We start from the raw sequence: 20,589 nt of genomic DNA on the forward strand, positions 1-20,589 counted from the left end.
GGTTTACAAATCTACTGTGGTTTGATCTTATCTCGAGAATTCACTCGATTTCACCTTTTGGTGTGCAACGACGATGTTGAGAAGAAAGCGAGTTGGTTTTGCTAAGACAAGGGCCAAGACAGGAGGAAGCCAGGTAACGGGAAGCGGGGACGAGAGCACATGCAGATCACCGCGTGGCTGTGACACCACTCCACTTCCTGCACACCTGGACTCGAGCATTCAGCCTTGTGCCGTGTAGGCGAAGCACAGCTTGACGTATTTCGGTATAGCCTTCTTGTACTTACTATCTACATCAATGCCATACGATTTATCTCAATTCGCTTCGTGATCCAACTCTAGCACTTGCCGTACATGTGCATATCACACTTCTGGGGAGCCTATTAATACACACAGGCACTTCAGCTCGTATCTCGAGAGCACGCACCCAACCAAGACCATCTGCCACGCCTTGCGACACACATAGACCGGGCAGGTAGCGCGAGGAGACGGCACTCGCGATGCAGAACTACGGGCAAGCTCCAGGCTATCAGCGGCCAGGAAGCACGACAAGCTTCACCGGACAGGCTGGCCCTCCACCAGTGCCACCACCGCCCCCTGGATATGGAGGTATGTCTGTTCAGCATCGGGCATATCTACGTAGCGAGGCGCTGACATGATGGCAAAGCTTCTCAGGTTTACCAAACATCCGCTCCCCAAGCCCACGGTCAATGGGCTGCGCCGACGCCAACACACACATCAGGCCCATGGAATCAAGCGCAACAACAAGGGACTGGAGGATACAACCCAGGCACATATGGCACTATGCCAGGGGCGCAGCATCATTCATACCAACCCCCGCCTCAGCAGGATCAGCCTCCTCCGCCTCCGCCGAAACCCTATGGCTTCGCAGCGGCAGTCCAACGGCAAGAGCAACAGCAGCAGAGCACGCAGAATTGGTCGCAACAACCGCAACAGAACACCGGGTACGCTCCTCATGCGCAACAGGGAGGGTATCCAGTGCAGGGAGCGCCACAACAGCCCTATCATCAAGCAGCTCCTCCTCCGCCCTCTACCACACCTGGCAGGCCAAATTTCCCTTCTTCACAAGGAGGACGGCCCAGCTCCGTCTACGGTACAGGACAGCCCTCCACGGTTACAAGTCCGAACGAGCAGCAGCCGGCCTACACACAGCCGCCTTCTGATGGACATGGTGCACCAGCATACGTTCCTCCTCCCCCAGTAGCTCCAACATGGCACCAGTCACAACATGCGCCCCACCAGGGCGGCGCAAACAGCTTCACGCAACCTAGGCCAATCGTGGACACTGGTATTTACTCACAAGGTTATCATAGTGCACAGCAGCAACAAGCACCACCTCTGCCTCCACGACATAGCCTACAGAGCCCGCAACATTCAGAGCACCACCAACCTCAGTACGGATATCCAACGCCTGATCAATACCCACCACCATCGCAGACACCTCACCAGTTCCAGCAATCGGCAGGCCAATACCCGCAGCAGCAGCAGCAACAACAGCAGCAGCAACATCAACACCAAGGTCATTTCGGGAGTGTGGTACCAGCTCAGCAACAGCCCGTCGGACAACCAGTATATCCACAAGCACAATCGCATCAACAGCCCGTACAGCAACAACACAGATATTCACTGTATGAACAGCACGGTCAGCCCCCTTCACAAGACTCGCACTTCCAGAGACCGTGGCAGTCTGCATCTCCAGCGCCTGGGCCCAATTATCAACACAATATAGCACAGACGTATGAGCCGCACCAGCAGCCCTCGCAATCAGGAAATCAGACACAAAGTTCTTTCTCGGGACAGCAGTACTCTCAGACAACAAACCAAGAGGTTCAAGAACCAAAGCCATTCAATCGAATTGATACCGCTACGTCTAATTTCTACCATCAGCCAAGCCCACCGAGTCAACCCGTGTCTCCGATATCGAATCGTCCCAGTGTAAGCTCCGCGTCTGGTTACCAGCACGTGTCTGGGCGCACCGACTCCGTGAGCTCCATAGCTCTTGCCAATCTCTACGCACAGCGAGCAGAGAATAAGACATCCTCGCCAAAACCTCCTGCATCCAAACTACCTATACCACCTCCACCCCGTGATGACAAGTCGAGGTTTAGTGTGCTAGCTGCTGGAGCGCCTTCTGATTGGGAACACTTGGGCGGCAGTGAGGAAATCGACGACGAAGAACTCTTCGGAGTAAAGAGAGAGGAAAAGAAGAGCGAGACTATCCAACCGGAAAGCGTTGAGCTGCCTGCCCACGGTCCATCTCCTCCCTCCACGCATGGATTTCCTAGTCCTGCGGTAGGTCCCGCACACGTGAGTTCGAGCGAGTGGGACGAAGGCTATACACCCACACCGCCATCTGTAACGACAAGTCTTGCTGAGCAACAAGGATCGCCGTCGCCCAACCAAGGGTTCGCAGTAGAAGATGCCATCGTAGCGCCCTTGAGAACTACACCAAAACCTATGCACGGTACGAAGCCTCCCCATCAACCTGCTGTGTTCGTAACAGAGTCTGCCATGACCGAAGGCGGATGGAATCCATCACAACACACCCCGACACAACCAAAGCATCATTTCAAATCACAGAGTAACAACGAATTTCAAGATGCAGAGATCCCCAGTCATGATTATACTGTGAAGTTGAAAGAGAAGGATGACCTTCTCCATCAGCTGCGCGCAGATGCAGAACGGGAAAGTGCTGAACTACACGCGAGGATTGAGGCACTACAAGCTGAGAATCAGAAACTCTCATCTGAGTATCAAGCCAACAAGACGCACAGCACGAGCGAGATGATCGTCTTACGTGCGCAAATTGAGACTATGAGAACAGCAGCAGACCAGGCCACTGCCAATTCCGAGGCTTTAGTGAAGGAAAAGAACATGACAATTGAAAGACTGCAAGAAGACGTGGAAGGCAAAGAACATAATATCGAGGAGCGTGACAATATTGTCGCTGAGCTGAAACGCCAACTTGAAGCCGAAAAGCTGAGAGAGTTGCCGAAACCCACCCCTTCTGATCTTATCTCGGATATCGACCCATGGTACGTTGGCTCATTAGAGCGATACATAGCTATGCTTCGTAGTGAGGCAACAGCACCACTAGTTGAAGAGAAGATGAAGATTTTCAGAGCGTTCATGAAGGTAGAGTCTAGCATGCGGGCAATCAACTTTTTTGACGCCTCAACGCAAACGCTTCCAGTAGTGCCAGAGGTGCCGCACGAGACAGATCAAGTTGCGCGCTCTCGTGCAGCTTCAGACATGTCCACCAGGAGGCAGGACCTGAACATACAAGTTCCGCACAGGTCTGCATATGAAGACGACTATGAATATAGTCCTGGTGGAAGACCTATTCTGGCACGTCAGAGTACGATACCGCCTATTGAGAATTACCAGGGTGCTCCAAAGGCACCTCCTTCGGTAGTATCAACAACCATCCTAACCCCGACAAGCTCTATTGACGACGACACGAACAAAACGCCAGTACAGTCGTTGCCCGAAGAGCAGGTGCAACCTCAATACAAGGCATACGTTCCTCCTGCTAGCATATCTGTCGATCCTCCTCAGCTGAGGCACAGACAAACAATGTCTTTCTCCAATACTCCAGTTGTGGCTTCACCGTCAGGGCGTAGGAGCAGCAAGGGACATGATGAGATCTTCTTTGAAGCTCATCGAGCAACTGCGCAGGCGCCTGCTGCTCAACCGTCCAGTAGCGAAGCAGATGTTCCTTTGCCCGCGCCATTGACTCTAACTCCACGTCGCCCAACGTCCACCGCTGCACCATCGAAAGAAGATCCCAATCAAGTTCTCAAAAGACTGTTGTCGAAGCAAATCGATTCGGACCTTCCAAACCGCCGGATACAGGACCTTAGAGCTAAGCTAGCGGATGTTGGGTCAAAATCCAGCAAGGTCGAAGAGCTTACCAAGACATGGGAGAAGTCAGCATCTCTAAGCCGCCGCAAAAAGGATGACGCTCGTCGCAAGCGCCAAGAAGAGAACGAGGAGCACAATGACGATTTATTCAACAGCAATGAGATTTCGTACGCAGAGATGAACCAGCTCGAAGAAGAGTTCAAGCAGAAAGAAGCAGAGCTCAAAGCACAAGAAGACAGAGACGAATATCAGAGTTATGTGGACGCCGTATTCGACCCGGTCTTCACTGGCCTACATGGCGAGATCAAGGTCCTCATGGATCTGTATGTCGAAGCTAAGCAGCTACTTCATTCCTCTGTACGTGGACTCAGGAGTCTAGAGGGAACAGATGATCCAAGCACGAAAGACTGCTTCGAACTGCTAAGGGATGTTCACGAACAGATCGAGAAGAGACACGACAGCGTTGCTCAGCTCGTTGCAGAGCGCGACAAACGCTATAAAAAGACCGAGACGCAACCTCTGTATGCCGCTGGCAACATCAGCCAGATGAAAATCGTAGAGAAGCACTTTGAGAACGCTGAGAAACAAGCCGTATTTGGAGCTAAGCGCGAGAAGGCTGAGCGTATAAGCGAGCTTGTCCGAATTATTGGGGAGATCGTCGTCGATGCAGTGAGCGATGAGCAAAAAGAAATCGACTACGTCATTGAAGCTATCAAAGATCTCAAGGACGGTACTGGCGACCCGGAGGTCCTCTCTCACGCACAATCGACTCTCAAAGCCCTGAAAAAGTCATCCAAAGCTCTTCTCTCCTTCTTCAATACGCTGGAGATTGAATCTAACAATGCTGACATAGATGCCGAAATTGCACAAGTGAAAGCTGATAAGGCGGACGCAGAACGTATAGGGGAATTGGAGGCAGAGAAAAAAGAAGCTAGGAAGGAGTTAGTGGAGGAATTCGAAAGGAGAATTCGTGTGCTAGACAGCAACGAGGGCGAAATTGCGGAGTTGGCGCGAAAGAAGATGAGGAAGAGTGGTGAGGACGCGGAGAAGGAAGAGCGGCTACGAACCGCATTAGAAGAAGCGAAAAGGCGAAATGGACATGCCTGATGATATGACCGCGTGTGTTTACGAAGCGTAATATTTCTCAAGCAAATAACTAGTTCATGGATATCTAAAGGCCGAAATACACTTTACAAATTATCTCGTTACCCCCCAATAGACGCTCGCATATTTAAAGTCCACTGTCCTTCCTCTCCCTCGTTGGTCTCTTCTCTTCTTTCTTCTCCGTCTTCTCAACATCACCGTCCAAATGGGTCCTCCGATCAATATCCAACCTCTTCTGAAAATACTCGCCAACACCAAATTCATCATACCGTACACCCTCTTCCCTCAGATGCGGCACAACACTGACCTTTGCGTCTTCGTTCGGACTAAAAAAGAAAGGCATGCTATATCTCTCCTCGCCACCGATATTCCTTACTCTATGCACAGTACTCTGCCATGAGCCCCCCGTGACCAACTTCAAGAAATCGGCAATGTTGACAACAAATGTGTTGGGCTGTGGGTGTACGGGGACCCAGATACCATTTCCGTTCAGCACTTCGAGGGCCGGGTAGGCGGTTTTGGACTGGCAGACGAGCGTGAACCAGCAAAAGTCTGTATGTGCGCCAATGCCCACGTCGCTCTGCCGTTCTTGAGGTGGGTAGTGGACAGCGCGCACGTTGGTCATGGGGTGCGTTGTTATGGTATCGAAGTAGTCTTCGGGGAGATCGAGAGCGAGTGCAAAGATGTGGAGCATGCGTTTGCTGAATTCGAACATGGCTTTGTAGTAGCGATAGATTGCGGGGCGCCAGAAGAGGGCTGAGGGATGGGTGGGCCATTGGTTGCGTGAGGTTTGTGGAGAGGGGGGCAAGGAGGAGACGAGGGATAGTTGCTCTTCGTCTGTAAAGTCTTCCCCCATTAGGAAGCCTTCCTTGAGATCTAGATGCTGTTGTTAGAGAGACGAGCTGTTTTAGATAAAGCCACTAAAGACGTTACCTCCTCGTGTACTTGGATCAAGCTTTCCTTCGAGAAAAGCTTCGTAACCTCTAAACTTCTCGGTCTTTTGATTGTGAGTCTCCATCTTGACGTCTGTCGGTAGTGCAAAGTACTCCTTCAATGCATCGAATGTGCCCTCCAATATGTCATCATCCACTCCATGATTTACTGCATAGAAGAACCCAATATCTCGACACGCGGCGCCGACTTCTCTGGCCAGCTCTTTCCTATCCTCAAGGTCGTCTGAGTATATGCGTTGAAAGTCGATCTTAGGTAGTTCGTTGAAAGTTTCTTTGGCATCGATGCCTTTGAGGACTGGTCTTCGACCAGGGACACCGCCATCGTGGTAGTGAACCCAGGTATCCACGTAGGTCTCTGTTTCCATTTCCGTTGTAGTAGTTGACATGTTTTACTGAGCGATGGCGAATCTGGTGTTCTACTAGTGCTGAGGGTCGAGTTTGTACACAACAACAAAGAATTGCAGAAAGCAGGCAAGTATATAGGGCCAGTAAGCCACACCGGCGGGACGTGCCGCAACTTTAACACATAAGCCGACACCCAGCCTGCCATGAGCCGAATGACATGTTTAGCTAACAAAAAGAAAACGGTCTGGAAGGCGAAGGCTGCGCAAAGATTCTCCCAGACCAATAGTGACAGACCACGTCGTGGAGTCAGGCGTAATTGTCGCAGCCTGAACGAACCACATTACCTATGCAGATACGGTGTGGTGGAGTGGGTGTCATCATCCCTAAGATTCCAAGGCTCACGCTCTCGGACAAGAGCGCATGCTAGGTAGGTCCATTGCCGCTCACCGGGATCACTTATCTACGAATGGACGGTGTGAAGCGGAAGAAGGCCTGGAGCTGGCATAGTACCGATGCTATGCATACAGAAGACCTCGGGAGGGTGGGTAAGTAAGGATGCTCCATGCGAACTGGCTTGTGTGCTGCGTGTTTTTCTGCCTCTTCCATATATGATACCACAATCCCAGAGATTCCATGATGAGTATTCTTGTCGACAATCTTTCCTCGTGTTCGGAGTATGCTGGCCGCTCTACGTCACTTTCTTACACCCCACCAAAGCGCGTACCTCATGTGAGCTGCTGTGAGGCATTAGCTGCAGCCACAGCATAGCGATCGGACGACCCTCCATAACGGCAAGACCCTAACAGGTGGTGTATGAGCGGCGGACTGCGTTGGTAGCTTACCGAGCCATCGGGAACCGGAGTTGAGCGCGAGTGGAGTGGGTTATTCTTATTCCACGTTTGCAGAGACGGCTCGTACGTGCATATGCTGATCTCGGCAATTGGGTTCAGACGTTTTTCGCTGGAGATTACATGGCAATGATTGAGAAGAATACTTGGAGATTGTACGTGTGCTACACGCGGGTTTGCGAGGTCTTGATGTAACCACGGGAGGACGAGGACCCGCTGTGGGTGGATGTCGCAAATCCCCCCGCATGACGCTTGCTTGTTGCCGAGGACCCTTTATGGGCCTTCCGTGGATAATAAGCGGCACTGTCCTATCAGAGCATTATCCCTTTTGAGAAAAGACAAACTGTCGGGATTGCTAGCTTTCGTGAGAAAAGCAAGTAGTAGTGTGCGAGCTCTGGTGTGCCGACGGTGGAAATGCTGTAAGAGTGATGTAATCGGGAAATGTGATGATGCGGCATACTCAAGCCACCCACGAAGTTCCAGCAGCATGTTTAGCTTGAATGGAAGCCCAACTGGCATCCTATGATATCACGGGTAAGAGCGCCTTTCTAAGAAGATCAGTACAGGAGCCTTACACATCGAAGAAACGGCCTGTCAGGCATAGCCATCAAGAAGACAATGAAGCGATTGACTAACATGTGCCAGTCGGACATTTTCCCGCGTTATAATAAGATATACCACCAACTCCTCTGCCTACTAGAAAGCTTTACACCTCCTGGGATATCATGAACCATATAAAGAAACCGAAAGCCCCGTCAGCGGCTCCAGGGCAGCTCGTGTGAACCATGTTCCACAATGTAGCATCATTCGCCGACCATGAGTCTGATCAGGCCTATTTCTTGCCCAGCTTGTTCAACAAGTCTTTGCCCTTGCCGAGCAGGCCCTTTCCGTTATCCTCGCGCTTAGAGTCCTCGCTCTTGCGCTTAGCCTCGGCACTCTTTCGTTGCGCAGGTTGTGCGTCGCCGATAATGTTTGCGGCACCTCCACGACCGTAGTGTTTGGGACCTTGGGGCTCTGGATGAGGTTTACTTTCGACGTCCTGAGCAGCGCGTGCAAGTTCAGGGTGCTGGGGATCGTTCTTCGCCATGTTGCCAGTGCCACCTCGGCCGGTGGTGTATTTGTCCGACTTGAGCGTTGGGGTGACGAGGTCCTCAGGCTTTGGGTAATTGGTAGGGTCGTCTTTTGCGATGTTGCCTTGGTACATTAGTAGTCGATCAAAAGCAGAAATTGGCAAATATTTGTAGAGCGCTTCATGAGGAGTGTTGACTGCCTGACCACATGCGGTAGTTCTTGGACGCGCATTTGCGCTACAAAGATGTGCAGGCCTAGCTGATGACCCAGGTATTGTGGATTTGCGGTTCAAGATGTGAAGGAAAGCAGGGACTCACCAGCACCTCCGCGCCCATGCGACGCAACGCGCTGGTATTCGTTTGGCCGAGTAGTCATGGTGCTCGAGTTTCTTTGAGGTAGGTTTCTGGGAATACGAAGGACAGCAGGCTACTTTTGCAGGAGCGTGTTCGGCGGCGCAAACAGTGGTGAAGTCGCGGTGTTCACTTGGCCAAGGCGGAGGAGATTGAACAAAGGCCCAAGTGATGACGCGATGGCAGTCACAACACTTCTTATATTGACCGTGCTCTTGGCTCTTCCGCGAGCAGCAAGCCAGGCGCAAGGGCAAGACTTTCAAGGACTGTGCTCCGTTTTTGCGCGCCAGCAGATCGTGTTCCCTTGAACACCATCGCGGTTAAGCACCAGTAGTCTACTCGCGCCTGGGCACGACGCGCCGACGGTGCTCTTTCTGGTCGACTAGGCGGCACGTTGCTTTCTGAGCCGTGAAAAACTCCATGCTGTGCGCGTGCGTGACTCTGTTTTTGGGTTTCTGTGACTAACGTCTAGTTGCTGCTGCGGGGTCCGCAAATCGAAGCACTATGGGCGGGAGAACGTCATCTTCGAATCCAACGACGAATTCTGCAAGTCTGTGAAGAGGGGGTCAGGTGTCGCATCGGAAGATTTGAAGGTTGCCTGGAGGCTTGCCTGCGACGCGTTCGCTCGTATATATCTTGCTCGCACCCATGGGGGAAGAAGCAAGCATGCAGGTGCATCCACGCATGTAATCCCATTATCTTTGCCAAGGCTTAGGGCAGGCGGCAGCGTGGGGTAAGTTGCAGATACGCGAATGCAAACGCCCCATCTATCTTCTTCCTCGACAATCCCATCGACTTGAACTCATCTCCAAAACTCCGATCACGTCCGCGATACGCCATATTGGATGGTTCAGCTTCTTCAAACTTCGTGGTTTGTATTCGTAAAGGCCACGCTACTATGCCACCCATTATCTATTCTATGATACATGTTGTACGGAACAAAGTCCAGTAATGCTGCAACGCAATCCCTATCTGCCTGGCTCGAACGGTACCAAAGCGATGGCCAATGCTATAGGATTGCTCCGTATTCAAGAAAAACGCCGTCTAGAATCCCAGAAAAGATATCGCTATCATGCCCATTGTACAGTCTGTTGTTGTACACAAAAAGGAAAGCCTCAAACGCTTGAAATGCAGCTGAAAGTACGAAATATTGTAACAGGTCGGCCTCGAGGTAGTAATTGAGGCGGAGGTGAAAATATGCGGTAATGATAGTCGGCTGTGCCCAAAGCCGAGAGGAGTTGTTGGCGTAGGCGTCCGTCAACTCGATCTGATCCCATTTGGAGAAGGATGATGGGATGGAACCGAGTCGTCTAGTTGAATGGAGAATTGGAGTCGTTATCTGGGTTATGTTAGACTGAGTGTGGTATTAGTCAAGAGACGGGTTACACACTGAAGTCAACTCGAAGTCTCTTAGCCGCCATCGCGTGGCTGACTGCCATCTTTTGGTGCCTTGAAAAGCATCATTGGGGAAGATAGTCTTGCGCTTGGGTTTGGCGCTCCACCGTCACGGGGTTGGGGTTCGAAGTAGGCGAGATCGTTGTTCTGTACAAGTCTCATGGTGGTTGTGGGATAGATGTATATGTGGGTTGGTCGAGATATGTGATAGATGGGCGTTGCTGAAGGTTGCGGGCTGTGAATGATATGTGGTATGCAGGCAGATCTGAAGGTTGAATTGTGATTGATGATGTTTCACACCTCAGAGAGGCGCTCTAGTATATAACTATCTACATCCTGAGGCCTGTCGTAGCCTCAACTCTTTCCAGGAACAGGCAATGACTGCCTTCTTTCAGGCTATGACGCAGAAACGGTTGAGATTAATCTGCTCCGGTGATTCAATTCCATGTCAAAAGAACCATGACTGCGCCACGAGAGCTGGAGATTGAATAGCTCATTGGGTGTGTCCTGACGATCAAGGCGACAACCAGGCTGCAATTCGTTCTAGCGTCCTTCTAGAAGGCTAACAGCCCTGTCCACCCCGAGGGTGACTCCTTTAGTCACCGCCGATTAGCAGCAGAGCCACGGTGAGGGACTCGAATTGCGGGCTAGGGCAGAATCTCCAGGCAGAAAAGCGGCCATTGGGGTCCGTAAATGGTGAACCAATGTTTGGTGCCTAGTTGGGCTGGTGAAGTTCGCGAGCACATGGTGCTTGCACAGCCGCAGTCGAAGAGCCACACCGCGGCACGGCGCACTCAAGGCACTCCAGGCATCTTTTTGCAAGTTTGAGCCCATCGATAAGTAACGGCCCCAGGTCGTGTTTTTGGTGACTCTTGTGCCCATTATCATTGACCGGAGTAAACACAGCCCGTGGCAGCATTCTCCCAATCGGTCGACGCTGTGGTGCTGCGCCTCGCACTCGCATCTTGACGATGGTGCATCTCGGACCGGCTAACAGGGCAGACGGGGGCCAGGGGAACAACTGCCGGGTTGCGAAACAAAAGCGACGCTGTTGCACTGCAACATGCTGAGGTGCTTTTTTCGATCGTGGTGACGAATGCGAAATCGGTTTCCGAAACAGAACGTATGGTGTGCCCAAAATGCAGGAGATTGGCGTTGGTGGTGGCTGATTGGTTGAGAAGGCGCAGCCTTTCTTTCATTTGTCGGACTGGGGTAGCGGCTTGCCTGTTGTGGCAGTTAGCAAAGGAACTCAATAACCATACTTTTGGGAATGACTTACGACCACCATCAAGAGGCTGGGTCTCACCAGGAATCTTGGGTCTGGAGATGGCGAACAACATGTTGCTGGATTTGGATTTGGATTGATGTGGTAGTGTTGATTGTGGTAGGGGGCGGTGTTCGGATTGGTGCAGGTGTGCTTATGAGTGGGTAGAAGTGAGACTATGTGTGAGACTTTAAGATTCACAAACGCGGCTTTGTATGGTAGCGGTGCAACAGGAGTGTCAGTACTTGTGACAGTGGACCGAATGCTGGGACATATATATTTAACTTCTGAAGTCATGGTCCTCCAGTAACTCATGATACTGACGTCTACCTTGGCCGTGTCCTCCATGATCCACGGGGCAACGGACGGGCCAGAAGGGCACCCAGTCCCCGTACGTGGCCCTTCGGTACGTATTGCAAGCACAACCAACTGGAAGTGAAGCAATTGCACATTGCTTCTCTGGGATGACTCTTGGACGGCGTCTGAAAGGGGATGGAACAAGACAGAGCTGTCATCCCCACAATTCCACGTGAAACAGCCAATCGTGCCGCCGCCTCGTCGACCCGGTGTCTCAAAGAGTCGTCGACAAGCCTGGCATCCGTGCCTGATAACATAAGCTGTCGCGCGTGTGTGAGGAAGGTCCTGGGAGACTAGAAGCTGCGGAAGCCGAACCCATTCGCTGCTTCACTCTCCACATCCCTGCGCGTCGAGGCCCGAAACCCAGCACCAACCCTTCACAACCTTTCATAAGCGGTTTCTAGACGCCTTCTGCATGCTTCGCCGAACAGCCGTTATGCCGTCATAGGGACAGCGCGTCACCGCGTCTCAGCCCATGCCCGGGCCACCAGAGCCACATGCGCTGGCCACACAAGATCACGAGGCTCTCGGATGCGGCTCCCAGACACGCTGTCACGTTCATTCGAGCCACGCCGCCAGTCCGCGCTAGGTCTGGATCGGTCGGCCCGCGTTCGGAGACGCAGGTACACACCTGGAGTGTGCTCACACTGACGTCTCAAGAGCCTTCGTCAGCCAGAGAGACAGCCAGCCAGGGTCTCCGTTTCATCCCTTTTGCGGATGACAGACTGCACAAGTGGTCGAGGCCAAGACAGGGAACTTTACGCGTCGTCGCGTCGCCCGTGGTCGCGACCGTCGCGCGCCCTCCCAGTGTGCCCGACTGCCTCACTGGCCGACTGCGCCCCGATGCCCTTCACCAATAATCAGCACACACAGTCTTCAACCACTCAGTTGCTGTTGCAATATGTCTGGGAAAGCCCTACAGGTCGCCCTGCAGTGCCCCTGAAAGCAGGACGTCTTTTGCCTGCTGAAGGACCTCTTCGCCTCTGCGTGCAAGTAATACCAAGTTACGGACAGAGCCTCCGAGGTCCTCCCAGATTGCCACTCAGCATCTCGGCTGCACTGCCAGAGCTCACAAAGTCTGAGTCGAGCACAAAGGACGGTGCAGTGGTGGTAGTCCTCCAAGCCTAGGGGCTATAACCTTTCGGGTACCACGCGCGCCTTGTCCTACAATAGCAACAAGATCTGCGACGATCTCAACTACGGAAGGCTTGGCTGGGGAGACTTTGAGTCTGTTTGAGTAATTCCAGACCAGGAGGCAGCCAGCTTGGCTGTAACTCATGATTTGCGTTGCGCTTGTAGCCAGGCATGTTGAGTGTTAAACATTAGAGAGCTTGATGTCTATTCGCGGAGACACCCATCTCGTAAATCGCGCAACTCATCCTATACGCGCACGGCCGCCATACATACGACGAGACAGAGTGCTGTTCAAAGCATACACAGTTCAGGTTGACACAACCGCTGACTGCACATGTGCACTGAGCCTCGCCTCAGGAGAAGCTCCATCTCGACGGCTTTACTTGCCTATCAGACCATCTCCATAGAATTATGCATCCTCAGGTCTTACTGCGGTGGTGGCTGCAGCCGACTCCTAGTCTCTTCCATGCCTTCAACGTGTTGTTTTGCGCTCCGGTTCGAGATCGCGTGCGCGCCCATGCTCCAGGTCATGAAGTGCAGCTATGCCTCTCACCAAGGTCTTCTCAACATGCAGAGTTGAGAGCTCTGCAGTGAATAGATTCATTTTCGACTTGTTTACGTCATGTTGTTGTAGACAGATTCTAGCTGCCGGGCGATCAATCGTTGCGACATGTTAGATCTACGAGACCCTGCCGCCAAACGCCAGCGGTCATTGCTCCACCCTTCGAATAGCCCTCGCCCCGCAGCAACAACGCGAAGCATCACTGAACCCCGATGATGGGAAATACACTCACTCGTACACAACCAACACAGTCGTTACCGTAATATCCAAACCATGACAACCAAGTCCAACTTCAAGCGGGCTGTGCCCCAGACGCAGCAGTCCGTCCTCGCGTCTTTAAGAACCACGCAGTTGGTCAACGACGATTCGAAAGCTGTACTACCAGCCGGTATGAACTCAGTGCTGTGTGGTATCGTGTGTCTGACTGGATAGCACAGAGCTCATCAATGCCATCCTCGATTACCTACCTGTCGCCGATATGTTCAGCTTCGCACGCACCTCGAGACGCATGCGCGAGATGGTGTACGATGACACCAGGTGGATACAAAGACTTAGAAGCATGGGCTGCTGGAATGAGGCCGAAGCAAAGCGTAGATTTGATGAATCGATGCGCAAGAAACTAGAGGCACAAAGAGCAGAGGAGGCCCGTAGATCTGGCGTTGCGCTCAACGGTAGCACCAACGGGATGCCCCCAGGTGACGGTATACCCGGAAAGACAAGCATGACGCTTTTTGATGCCACAATAGAGGAGGACATGCTGCGGAAGTCGCAAGAACACAGAAATAGACCACGATCTACTACATTGGACAAGGGCTTCAATGACATGACCCTGTCATCTTCCGGAACGTTGGCCCCAAGCTCGTACACTGTGGACCCGCAGGCGGCTGTGAAAGTTCTGTCAAATGTGCGTTCTATTAGAGGCATGGCACGACAAGAGTATGGGAAGGTCTACGGCGCACTGGCCCCATTTTATTATGACTTGGAGCGGTCAAGAAGCCACACGGATCCTGTACTCTTTCGGGCTTATCGCGATCCCGAACAACAGGCTCAAATGCTGGCGCAGCTCAAGATTTTTGCAAAGAGCGATTACGCACAAGGTTGGAGTCAGCGGGAGGAGAAGCTAGACACCATGACTGGCATTTTTGAAAACGCTGTGCTCAGAGAATTCGAGCAAGGCTATGCAGAGAAAGACTTCGATGGACGTATGAAGAGATTTGCTACAGTGTTGGTGGCTCTGAACGGAGGCGCGGCATGTTTAGACTCTTTTATTCACAACCACCCATTGATGTTGGAAAAGGAGAAGCTCGGTGACCCTGCAGATTGCCTCCGCAACGAGGTTCTGACGCTGGAACCATCTCATGAGTTCTTCAGAGGATTGGCGAGTGCACTCAACGAAGAAGCGGGCATCATCGACCGTGTCTTCCCTCCTGCGGTCGACGTACTGCAAACCTTTTTCGAGCGTGTTGCGGACGATGTCATTGCCGAATACATCACAACTTTGTTCGACGAGGCTCACGATATAAGCATTGAAGCGTATCTCAAAGCGGTTGCGGGGGTTTATGAGCAAGCATTGCAACTAGCAGTTTCCTTGCATCCTACCAAAGCATCCAAGCCAGATTTTGGGGAAGAGGCAATGCGCATTGTGTCTCGTTGCTTCGAGCAGCACATCGACCTTTATCTACAGGAGGAACTAGATTATTTTAAACGAAAATCGGCTGCAGAGGTCGACCTTTGGGAGAAGCGGCTGATGGAGGAAGAGCAAAGCACGGAAACTCTGTATATGGCGAACGTCAACCGGAAAGCTGTCAAACAGGACTTTTTGTCGTCGTTCAAGAAGGTGGTCATGATGCCTGTCAATGTACTCCCCACTATTGGCGGGTCGAGTGCTAGCAAGCCCTCCGAAAACATGTCTGGAGTGAATGGCAGTACTACTCTGGAGCCGACCTCAAGGATTGGTACCCCAGCTCCGGGCGATCGGTCGCCTACACCGCGAATCGAAGCTCCGACGACCGAGCTTGCCGCCAAAGCAGCAATCATGAATTCTCGGCTGGAAGGCATCCGATCGCTTTTTAGCATTGAGGTGGCTCTGAATCTGACACACATGGCTAAGTCTGGATTAGAACGAGCTGCACGATTTGTGAGACTTGGTGGTCAGTCTGGTGAAGAGGCAAAGGAGCAATCTGAGCAGATCTTCATCAACCTTGTCCAGATCCTAGGCAACCGTCATATGAAATTGGGCTTTGATAAGGCTGTCAGCCATTTAGCTGACTACAAGCCGCGAGAGGTAGCGGATCATAGTAAAGAGGGTGTTGCACCGCTAGTAGCCTTCTTGGAGCTTGTCAACGTTGGCGACTTGATCCAGCAGATGGTAGAAGTATTCTACCTCCAGGAGCTTGTCGCAGCTAACCTCACGGACCGCGACGACTTCCTCAGTCTTGCTGCCAAGGAGAAAAAGCGGTTCGAAGCCATGTTGGATGAACGGGTTGCTGCAGGTCTCAACAAGGGTATTGATGTGCTAATGGACGAAGTGGAGTATCTCTGTGGTACTACTCAACACCCGTCCGACTTCAATCCCCCTGTTGGACCCAATGGCCAGGTGCAGATGTCTGATATCGGACCTAGCCAGACGGCTACAAAGATTGTGGAGGTGGTGTCGTCACATACAAACATGCTCATCGGTAGCACGGACAAGAATGTCCTGGATGTTTTCAATCAAGAAGTGGGTGTGCGCTTGTTCACTGCTCTCTGCAAGCACTTGAAACGCCAGAGAGTTAGTGTGGATGGCGCTATCAAACTCATCAGGTACGACACATACTCTATAAGACCTACAGGCACTAATCGACTTGGACAGCGACATGAACGCTTACAATGCTTACATCGTCTCACTACGCAACAAGCCTCTCATGCAATACTTCGCCGCGCTTCGCGAACTCTCTCAGATATATCTCATCGACGCAAAGGAAGCTAAGGAGATTGCTACGATTATCGCAGACACGGATCGATATCATGGGATATTTCGAGCAGAGGAAGTATACGAGTTTGCAGAACGAAGAGCGGATTGGTACCAGATCAAGAGTGCTGTGGAGAAGCAGATGTACGGAGTGGGGTGTCTGGTCATGTGAAGAGGTTCAAGATCGTCCAAATGACGTCGACTGGAACGATTGGAAAACGAGGCTGTTGGATCCCCAACTAGTGGCATACGTAGATTACCGCTTTCGGCGAGTATGCAGCCCGCCGGTGGTGCAGACGATGCGATGCACGAACAGAAAACATGGCTTTGACATTTGTGCGTGCTTGTATGACTTGGAGAAGACGGACAAGAGTGGCTTGTTCGGTTTTCTTGTCGGGTCGAACTACGGAGATGGTCGTGGTTCCCCAGCCTCCATGGTCGGCGCCGTACCTGGAGCTAGACCGCGCCCGTGCATTCAACTTCACATCTCGTCGCGCATACTGCAACCATCCATGAACCTTAGTGCCTGTTCTCTTGCCCCGTTCATCTCCGCGACAGCGCCCAACTTGCCCTGCCATCTTTCTCTACCTTTGAGTCCCTTCCGACACAATTTAGCGTCGCTTCTCGCTGACTGGACCCCGCTACGTCGGAACTACCGTTTTGAGGCGCCCGACCCAACTCGGCTGCACCTTCGCTGGCTGTCTCTCACCTCTTGAAGGTTATACCGCAACCACTATTGCTAGTCGCCAAGTGAGAGACTGGCCACTCGCTCGCCATACGCGACACTTGATATACATCACCTACGCCTGCATCACACATCCCACTTTTGGTTCCAAGCCGTTGGTACCAGCTTGTGTTTGTTTGCACGACATAGCCACCACGGAGGTCGGAGCTGGATCTGAGCTCCGCGGTACTTGGTGGATTCGAGAGTGGTCCTCGCAGCGATCATTACCCTAGCGTGCCATCGCTAGTTGTGGGAGCTCTTGCTGTGGAGTAAGGAAACATCGCAGCCATGGCAGGTAGGTACTCACTTGAAGCCTCCTACGCGTATCTTTATATTCTAACGTGTCGCGGCAGAGCCCCTCCCCGCCGCAGTGCAAGCTTCCTACTCGGTCATCATCGACGAGATCCTACGCGCCAGCGACATCAACACCATTTCTGCAAAGCGCATACGGAAGGGTCTTCAGGAAAGAGTCGAGGATGACCTTTCGCAGCAGAAGGTTTGAAGCTAGACATGACATACGACGGCATGACCTGACATGAACAACTAGGAGCAAATCACCACGCTCATTATGCAGCGCTTCGACAAGTTCAACAACGAGCAGAACGGCGGCTCCGAGGTTTCTGAACCCATACCTACTGTCGAGAACGGCGCAAAGGCCTCCAACGACGACACCTCCGACGTCTCCCACAACAAGCGATCGCCGCGCGATGACGAGTCAGTGCTCTCTGAGGTTGAAGATGTTGCACCTCCCAAGAAGAAGGTTAAGAAAACCAAAGTCAAAGACGAGGATGACGATGCAGCTTTCGCGGCGAGATTACAGGCTGAGGAGAACGCGCGCATGGGTAGGGCGACACGCGGTGGGAATACAAAGCGGAAGGCACCTGCGCCAAAGAAGACCAAAACCAAGAAGAAGAGCTCTACCCGCATCAAAGACGAGGATGACAGCGACATCGCATCAGGGAGTGGGGGCGAGAAGAAGAGCCCAAGCCGGAAAGGTGGATTCCACGTAAGTTATTCTCCGTGACTATATATCACCATTTCGAATTGAGCTAACCACTGCCCAGAAACCTATGGCTCTTTCCCCAGCCCTTTCTGAACTCCTAGGCGAAACACAGCTCTCGCGTCCACAAACCGTCAAGAAGATTTGGGAGTACGTCAAAGAGCGCGACTTGCAAGACCCGGCCGACAAGCGCCAGATTCGATGCGACGACGCCATGCGCGCAGTCTTCAAACAGGACCGCGTTCACATGTTCACCATGAACAAGATTCTCAACCAGAATCTGTACGCCGTCGACGAAGTCATCTCCACATAGTCCTAGTCCACAGCGTACTGCGGTTTACCCCAACTTCCCTACACAATACTTCACGCATCATCGCAGCGATGAAGAAAGTAAATCTAATCTACACAACCACACACTGCATCCATAAATTGCGTCCTCTTTCACGACTATATCACGAACACTCGTATACGCGGCGGTCCTCGACGCTCAAATTCGTTTCATCATATCACATTAGTGTCTCTTGATTTTAGCAGCATGGCGCATTCACGGTGTTTCTCTGCTGGGAATTTCCAGAAGCGTGCATTTTCGGCCCGGGCTGTGTGGATATTAGGGGCTTTCCATTTTCTTGTCTTCCGCAGTTTTTCGCTACGAACGATCTGGATGAACGAAGAATGGAGCGGAGAGCAATGCTATGCATGATACAGGCAAGCGCAAACCGTTGGTTGGACTGAACGCATGGTCGCTTCCTTGGTAGTCGTTGGGTATGCCTTAATGAAATGCTCTTTTTCAAGCAGTTAGTCAACTGTCCTTGATGACATGTCGTTGTACGTGATTCGAGAAGTGATTTGAGAAGTGATTTGCAGTAGTGACAGTGATATGTGTAGCGGTACAAAGTACAGTTATACTACGTATTACGCATGGTAATCGATTCTGATAGCACGCAGACCCAGATAATCATTCACGAATAAACAAGAGGTATCCAATACCGGTACTCCAAACCCAATACAATACAACCACGGACATGACTCAAGGGCTCATGCCGAACTTTTGAGCTCATCCACAGTTCAGAACCTAAAGTCCTTCAGGGAGCTGGAGCTGGAAGTTCTCATGATCTTCCTCGAGAGGATCCGCACCATGTAGTTGGGTGTTGAAGCTATTCATCCACGCATCATCGTCCTCGTCGTCTGAGCGGGAGAGAAGCAATAGCTCCAGCTCACGCTCAACATCCTCGGCTGTGCGGCGCGGCTCCTCCTCCTCCTCTGGAGGTGTGACGAGTGTAGCGTCGGTGGCGGTAGAGCTGCAACGAGACATGGGACCACGAGATCGCATGGTACCCGTGTTGGTGCTCGCACTGCGGATGTGGGTGGAGGAGGCAGGTCGGGAAGCAGCGGAGAAAGGAGCTGGCTTGGTAACGTTGGAGAGAGGCTTTCGAGCAGCTGGAGCAGCGCGTCCGGCGCGGCCTTGAGCGTAGCCGATGGTGCTCTTGGAAGCTGCTGCAGCGGATGCTTGACGAGATGCTGTGAGCTGGGTAGGAGTCTTTGCTCCCTTCCGGCTTGCGACTAGTCCAGTGGGCACACGCGACTTTGCAGCTGCGGTTGGAGCAGCATAGCTGGGCTTCGATGGCGGAGAGAGAGCGGCAGCTGCAGATCTGGCTCGCATAGTCGATGGTCCAGTCGTTCTCGTCCTGAGCGCAGCGGGTGCCTTGGGCGCCTCCTTCTTTGGCTCCTTGATACCATAGTATTCCTTTGTCTCAGCATCGTCCTTTGCCATCTGGGCAGCGAGCACCTTCTCCATTTGCTCATCACGCTTTTTTCGACCCTGCTGTATCTCCTCCTCAAACTTGCGCTGCTCACGGGTCCTTCCGTCGTCCTCGATTGGGTTGTGGTAGGCTTGCCAGATACCGCGGACCATGTCCTGGTTGGTGATCTTGGGCATGGTCCAGTCCTTGGGAAGGAATTCGTCCATGTCATCTTGGAGCGGAATCTCCTTGGGGGGCATGTATTCAACCTCAGGCACGTCATCTTCGTCCTCTTGGGCGACTTCAGGCTGGTGGATCTTGACTTTGGGTCGGCGCATGCGAGGGCTCAGTTTCTGTGTCTTCCCAGCGGAAGAAAGAGGCGCTGGAGTTGCGAAGGCCCTAGACTTGGCGTTGGTCGTCTTCATGCCCAGCGGCGCGCGAGTTCGTGGACCTAAACACGTCAGCTGTCGGTTTGCGCAGCCTGTCGTCTCTAGTCGTACCGGCTGGCGTAACAAAGGCATTTGCGTCTATCTTGCCGCCCGTCTTGGTGGTAAAGAGGTCATTGCCCTTGCCCTTGGTGTTTCCTGCTCTGCCGACGGCATTTTCGTCGTTGAGAGGGATCTTGAATGGCGTCTTGGGGGCTTTGTTTCCGGGTGTTTTGGCGTTGAAGCCCTTGAGGCCGGCATTGAGCGACTTTCCTGCAGCGGCGGCGTGCAGATGGCGGACGGCGTTCTCCTGGTCGTTTGCTGCGAGCGTAGTCATTATGGGGGTTGCATTGAGCGAGTCGTGGGCGGCGTGGTTATTCCTATCTCGTAATGGCGATGAGGGTCGGCGATGCGCCTGTGTTTACCAATGGTTGCTAGGGCGGCGGGAAAGAGGGTCTGGGCTTTGGAAAGGGTCCGGGCGGAGGA

At 52.5% G+C, this 20,589-nt stretch overlaps 7 protein-coding genes across 7 annotated transcripts; 3 read left to right on the plus strand and 4 right to left on the minus strand.

Moving 5' to 3' along the window:
- The first annotated feature begins 239 nt into the window (after positions 1-239).
- On the plus strand, positions 240-5,051 carry CC77DRAFT_861808 (hypothetical protein). The gene is made up of 2 exons (XM_018533462.1): positions 240-606; positions 665-5,051. The coding sequence occupies exons 1-2, from the start codon at positions 498-500 to the stop codon at positions 4,987-4,989; spliced, it is 4,434 nt and encodes a 1,477-aa protein (XP_018386667.1). The 5' UTR covers positions 240-497; the 3' UTR covers positions 4,990-5,051.
- A 62-nt stretch (positions 5,052-5,113) lies between these two features.
- CC77DRAFT_934623 (2OG-Fe(II) oxygenase) lies at positions 5,114-6,304 on the minus strand (the record flags this gene model as incomplete). Its single annotated transcript, XM_018534393.1, has 2 exons — positions 5,114-5,862; positions 5,920-6,304. 2 exons carry the CDS (start codon positions 6,302-6,304, stop codon positions 5,114-5,116), a joined length of 1,134 nt encoding a protein of 377 aa, XP_018386668.1.
- Positions 6,305-7,605: 1,301 nt separating this feature from the next.
- CC77DRAFT_1020035 (hypothetical protein) lies at positions 7,606-8,579 on the minus strand (the record flags this gene model as incomplete). The annotated part of the gene is made up of 2 exons (XM_018524965.1): positions 7,606-8,326; positions 8,521-8,579. Coding segments are annotated over 2 exons (421 nt in total), but the record flags the coding sequence as incomplete, so codon positions are not given.
- A 2,137-nt stretch (positions 8,580-10,716) lies between these two features.
- CC77DRAFT_1020038 (hypothetical protein) lies at positions 10,717-11,546 on the minus strand. The gene has a single exon (XM_018524966.1). It carries the CDS (start codon positions 11,286-11,288, stop codon positions 10,833-10,835), a length of 456 nt encoding a protein of 151 aa, XP_018386670.1. The 5' UTR covers positions 11,289-11,546; the 3' UTR covers positions 10,717-10,832.
- A 1,967-nt stretch (positions 11,547-13,513) lies between these two features.
- Positions 13,514-16,421, plus strand: CC77DRAFT_862618 (secretion pathway protein Sls2/Rcy1). The gene is made up of 2 exons (XM_018533464.1): positions 13,514-16,067; positions 16,117-16,421. Exons 1-2 carry the CDS (start codon positions 13,744-13,746, stop codon positions 16,385-16,387), a joined length of 2,595 nt encoding a protein of 864 aa, XP_018386671.1. The 5' UTR covers positions 13,514-13,743; the 3' UTR covers positions 16,388-16,421.
- An 806-nt stretch (positions 16,422-17,227) lies between these two features.
- CC77DRAFT_1060939 (SWIB-domain-containing protein) lies at positions 17,228-18,252 on the plus strand (the record flags this gene model as incomplete). The annotated part of the gene is made up of 4 exons (XM_018528373.1): positions 17,228-17,234; positions 17,293-17,435; positions 17,487-17,945; positions 18,004-18,252. The coding sequence occupies 4 exons, from the start codon at positions 17,228-17,230 to the stop codon at positions 18,250-18,252; spliced, it is 858 nt and encodes a 285-aa protein (XP_018386672.1).
- A 531-nt stretch (positions 18,253-18,783) lies between these two features.
- On the minus strand, positions 18,784-20,573 carry CC77DRAFT_1049816 (hypothetical protein). Its single transcript, XM_018527591.1, has 2 exons — positions 20,179-20,573; positions 18,784-20,129 (listed from the first exon to the last, which is right to left on the minus strand). The coding sequence occupies exons 1-2, from the start codon at positions 20,438-20,440 to the stop codon at positions 19,012-19,014; spliced, it is 1,380 nt and encodes a 459-aa protein (XP_018386673.1). The 5' UTR covers positions 20,441-20,573; the 3' UTR covers positions 18,784-19,011.
- Positions 20,574-20,589: the final 16 nt, after the last annotated feature.

The sequence above is a fragment of the Alternaria alternata genome (assembly GCF_001642055.1).
Source record: "Alternaria alternata strain SRC1lrK2f unplaced genomic scaffold CC77scaffold_9, whole genome shotgun sequence".
In the NCBI taxonomy this organism is placed as follows: domain Eukaryota; kingdom Fungi; phylum Ascomycota; class Dothideomycetes; order Pleosporales; family Pleosporaceae; genus Alternaria; species Alternaria alternata.